This window comes from Microplitis demolitor, chromosome 2 (assembly GCF_026212275.2).
Source record: "Microplitis demolitor isolate Queensland-Clemson2020A chromosome 2, iyMicDemo2.1a, whole genome shotgun sequence".
NCBI lineage: Eukaryota > Metazoa > Arthropoda > Insecta > Hymenoptera > Braconidae > Microplitis > Microplitis demolitor.
Window position 1 is genome coordinate 17,849,853 of NC_068546.1, and position 5,099 is coordinate 17,854,951.

A 5,099-nucleotide genomic window follows, 5' to 3' on the forward strand; every position below is an offset into this window, starting at 1 on the left:
TGATTTTTTCTCTTCATTATTTCCATCTTCTCTTTCCGTCGTCTAACTCTTGCGACAATTAACTTTCTCTGTTCCTTTCCTTATGCCCAAACATTCTCCAAATCTACTTTGATCCTCAGATTTTCTTCTAAGAATTTCTCCGTATCCAGTTTCAGATTTTCCTCCTTTACAGCTAACCCTCTGATAACAATATTATTCTTTATTTCCCACTTCAACTGTTTTTTTCTCATTTTTTCCATCTCCTCTTCTATCTTCAGTTGCTGTAGCCGCAGTATTTTTCTCTCTTACTCCCAGCGTTCCTTCTCCTCCGTATTATTATCAGGTTCCTGATGACCTTGTTGCTGTTTCTCCTCTTCCAAAACTTGAATTCTCTCTTCCAGCTTTTCTATACATCCGAATATTTTTTCTTTCTTCTCCTTCCACTTTTTGTCCCTGTCAGTGATAAAATCTCTTAGCATATCTATTTCTTTCTTAATTTCATCCTTATTAATTTCCATTAGTCTCTGCATGCCTCTCAATTCCCCTAAAACCGTATTAATTGAATTGCCTTCACTTACTTTTTCCGCACTTTCGTTACCTTTTACTCCATTTGCTCCGTCTTTGACATATCCGTCATTCTTGTTGGTTTGTTTACCTGCCGCGCGTGCCCTCAGCTCCTGAGCCGTCGGTCTTCTGCTTTTTCTATTCTCTGCCTTGTCGACTCCCGAATTACCTGGTGTCGATTTTGCCGAAATTGCATCTTTCATCCTATCCATCTTCACTTCGCAGTTAAACTAACCTTCTGAAACCCCTTCACACTTTTTCTTCTTTCAATTTAATCCTTATAACTGCTTTTTGTTTTCCTGAATTTCCACCACAATTTGCACAATTTTGGCTTTATCTTTCTTATCTATGCTCTGCTTATTTTTGCTTTTTACGCCTTTATTTTCTTACTTGCCACGCCATGAAATTCTCAACCATCACTTTTAGCTCTCTCTATCCAAGTCCAAATTGTTGAATGAATAAAATGCTATTATTTTCTTCGTTAAATTATTTAAGTTTAAAAATTTTAAATATAGCATTATTTGTTGTGCTATTGGTAAAAAAATAGTCTGTTTAGATGAAATCTAGGCATAAAAACTCCCAATATTAATGCCGGTTATGTGAAAAATATAGTGCGCGTCCCAAGATGAAATACGATTTCACATTTCGGGCGATGTCAGTTAGCTTCACCTTCGTTTGTAATCGTCTTGTTTCATCCCTTGCCACGCAATATTTTATTTTACAAAAACCAAGTACAGTATTTTTTTTTGTTTTAAAATAAATGTGTAATCTTTATTTCAGGTCAATTAGGAAGATATTGTGTAAACGACGATGTGTGTAATGACATAATGCATGCTCAATGCTTTGAAAATATGTGTATATGTAGATCACATCATAGTATAAAAAATTCAGCAAAATGTTTATCGCATTTGGGCGGTTATTGTAAAAATTTTAAAGAATGTGCCCCCAAAAATTCTGTTTGTACTGAAAATAAATGCCAATGTAATCATGGATATATATCGAAAACTATTGAGCAATGTGTACCAAGTAATGAACATATTACATTTAAAAATTTTAATATTTTTTATTGTTAAATGAATCACAAATTATTGTCCGGTATTAATGTTTTAGCACCATTGGGAAAAACTTGTCAGAATAATGACGATTGTAACGAAATATCTTTTACTGAGTGTTTAGATAATAAATGTGTGTGTAAAAAAAATTATCTTGTAGTAAATAACACCAGATGTTTGCCACTTTTGGAAGAAATTTGTAGCGCAGATGAATTATGCGCAGTCGATAATTCTGTGTGTATTTATAATAAATGTCAATGTGATATTCATTTCGTAGCTGAATACAATGACAAATGTGTACCTCGTTAGTTTTTGTTATTGATAAATCATAGTCATATATATTTTATAATCATGTCCTAATAAGTTTTTCTTTATAATTTGATTGCTGTTAGGACGATCCTGCTCCAATGATTATGAATGCGGAGATTTCTGGCATTCAGAATGTTCAGATCGTAAAAGATGTGTTTGTAAAAAAAATCATCTTGTTGTAGATAATTCAAGATGTCTACCATTATTAGGTGGATTATGTTTCTCTGGCGACCAGTGCGGACCAGATAATTCTGTTTGTATTCATAATACATGTCAATGTAATTCTTACTATAGAGCCATATCCAACAATCAATGCATACCAAGTAGCTGAATAATTTATAAAATAAACTATTTAATTGAATACGTATATGAAAATATTAATTTTTTTGTTTTTATTAGCACAATTGGGACAGTCATGTAAATCCAATCGCGATTGTGAAGAACTGTTACATGCTGTATGTTCTATAGATGAAATATGTGTATGTAGAGAAAATAACACTTTTCTAAATAATTCTATATGTGCACCAATGTTGGGCGGATTTTGTGATGCCAGTAATCTATGTGTACCACAATATTCTGTTTGTATTAATAGCAAATGTCAATGCAAAAAAGACTTTACATCGATATCTAATTATCAGTGTCTTCCACGTAAGTACATTCGATAAAAAAGTATATATACTACTGTGTATTCTTTGTTGATTATTAAATTTTATTGTAATTTTTTTAGTGTGGGACTAATATGATTGGTTTTTCTGTGTTGAAAACACTTCTGCAGATGATGAAAGATTTAATGACAAATAAAAAGTAATAAATAAAACAAATTAATATATTGTAACTATAAATTATAAACTAAATAAAAATATAGAATCAAAAAATGAATAAAACTTCACAGACCGCACTAAGGGAAAAACTTGGCTTAGTGAAAATTAGTATTAGTAAAATAAGACCAGGTATGGAATGATTGAACCAAGAACTAATCGGCGTATTAAAGCAATAATTGATAAGTGTGTGTGAGTGTGTATAGTTAAGAAATTTCCTCGCCAGCAAAATTATTATATATGAAGAAGATAAAATTTGTTGTTATGACAGAAGGAACTTTACATTAAACTACAACCAAGATAAACATTAGCATACGTGTATATTGTCGGGTAAACTTAATGAAAATCAATTATTGTTAAGAAAATTTGACATTAAATTAGAAAGCATATTTGTTTTGCCACATGTTTGTTATAAATAAATTTTGATGTATATTTGAATTAATTAAAGTAATTATTCTAAATTGATTAATGACGCTGAGTCTTACCGACCGCTCATTAAGGGATTAAAATTATTCACATAAGAACCCTAACTCTGCAGCTGTGTAGTCCAGCCACGCTAAGGAAATTTTGAACTCACCCGTGGAGCATTCTCAAATCTCTCCGTTGTTGCTGCCTTGCATACGATTTCTGAGGGATCGTGCAGCCCTTCACCCTCAGTGGCGCCCTTAAAAATAAGGTGCCTCGTGACCTCGTAAGCCTCGTCTTCGAGACCACTGAAGCCGAGGGGTACCAGGTTATAACACGCCTCAGTCGAGTTTCAATTTTTCTGTGTTTTTGGAGAGAGGAATGGTAAAAAAACGTTTGTTTTCAACAAATTCATCAAAAAAATGGCGAGCAAATATACATACACTTATCCAAAAAATTAAAAGAACAAGAAAATTTTATAAAATTTTTAGCGATTTTTGGGAGTCTTTATTTTCGTGAAAAATGATCGTATCGAAAAAATAAAAAAAGCAAATTAAAGCTTGAAATCTCTAGTTTGAAGATCTTCAGCCAAATAATTTTTTGAGCCACGGTTTTTGTGGAATTATAAGAAATAGGCCGAAACAAAATTTTTCTAAATTTTTTGGTTTTGTATTTTAGTTCTACGGGGCCGGGAAAATTTTTTTCGAAAAAACCAATTCATGTCTCGTTTAAAAAATTTATTCAGCTACAATTTGCTTTTTTTTGTTTCTCTGCACGATAATATTCTGCTGATATATCAGCCTTCAAATGAAAAAGGATTCTTTTGTCTTTGATTATCGACATCTCAGCAACTAATGGTCACACAGTCATTTAAAAGGCAGGTTGAGAAACTTGAATAAACACCCTACAAGCTTTATTTTCGATTTTTTTGAAAAAAATTTTTTTTTCATCCTTGATATCAATTTGAAAAACCCACAAAAATGGCCATTTTCTGGGTTTTTCAGTCAACTCATCGCTAAAAAAATAATGTTGCCAGGTGATCTTACAGCTTAATGTATCCCCGAAAACCATGAAAAACTCGAATAAAACGTAAAAAAAGAAAAGTAAAAAGTCTTGTTTTATCTCGTTTTTAATCATCTTGTGATCATCTTATATCTCCGTACATCTATGTACATCTGGTCGCCATTTTTTTGATCTCCATTGATCAACGGAGATATACGGAGATCAAAATTATTTTTTCCCGGGAAAATGTGTTCATTGTCACTTTAACAATCAAAATCAGATCATTTCTTTGAGAAATATCATTGTCGAAATAATTTCAAAGGAGTGTTTTTTTTCTTTAACTCAAAATCGCTGAACTGATTGATTACGAATTGTTTTTAGCATCGAAGGCTGAAAAACGGCGTCGAATTCTGTCAAATTTCAAAATCGGTTGGTTATCCCGACTAGAAATTGTCCTAATACATATACTGGGTTCTATTTAGGAATTACTATAGCATGCCCAGTGGGTTTACCCCAGTCGGGATTCGGTCGGGAACTTGTTGGGATAGTCTAATCCAACAATAAATGACTTCTATTGGTTTTGGCAAATTAGGATCCAATCGGAAACTTGTTGAGATAGCTGAATGCAAAAATTAGTTACTTGACATAAGTTTTTTTTGATTACCCGTGAAAAATGAATCATACATGGCCATGCATAGCTGTATATGACTCATATATGAAGCATATATGGCCATACATGGGCATACAAACTTTGTCATACAGTCATGCATGGCCATACATGGCTATGATTTGGACGTCTCATCAACATCTTCAAGAAGTCTTTAAGAAATTCTCAAGATGTCGAATGAGCCACCTAGCAAACTCAGTAAGACGCCTTTAAAAAGATTTCTCAAAGAGTTCTTTTTTCTGACTTCATAAATAAGATTTCATTATGAATTTACCATGACGTCTTTAAGCAGCTCTTAGTTTT

The 5,099-nt window shown here is 32.6% G+C and overlaps 1 protein-coding gene across 1 annotated transcript; it reads left to right on the forward strand.

The window, feature by feature from the left end:
* The first annotated feature begins 1,370 nt into the window (after positions 1-1,370).
* On the forward strand, positions 1,371-3,670 carry LOC103568697 (prion-like-(Q/N-rich) domain-bearing protein 25). The gene is made up of 5 exons (XM_008545653.2): positions 1,371-1,569; positions 1,654-1,899; positions 1,988-2,227; positions 2,304-2,552; positions 2,632-3,670. The coding sequence occupies exons 1-5, from the start codon at positions 1,371-1,373 to the stop codon at positions 2,640-2,642; spliced, it is 945 nt and encodes a 314-aa protein (XP_008543875.1). The 3' UTR covers positions 2,643-3,670.
* The last annotated feature ends 1,429 nt before the right edge of the window (positions 3,671-5,099 follow it).

Bases quoted from the DNA above. Each gene is read 5' to 3' on its own strand.
- LOC103568697 (XM_008545653.2), top strand. From the start codon at position 1,371: ATGCATGCTCAATGCTTTGAAAATATGTGTATATGTAGATCACATCAT. The intron at 1,570-1,653 runs GTAATGAACATA...TTAATGTTTTAG, and splicing joins TATTGAGCAATGTGTACCAA to CACCATTGGGAAAAACTTGT. The intron at 2,228-2,303 runs GTAGCTGAATAA...TGTTTTTATTAG, and splicing joins CAACAATCAATGCATACCAA to CACAATTGGGACAGTCATGT.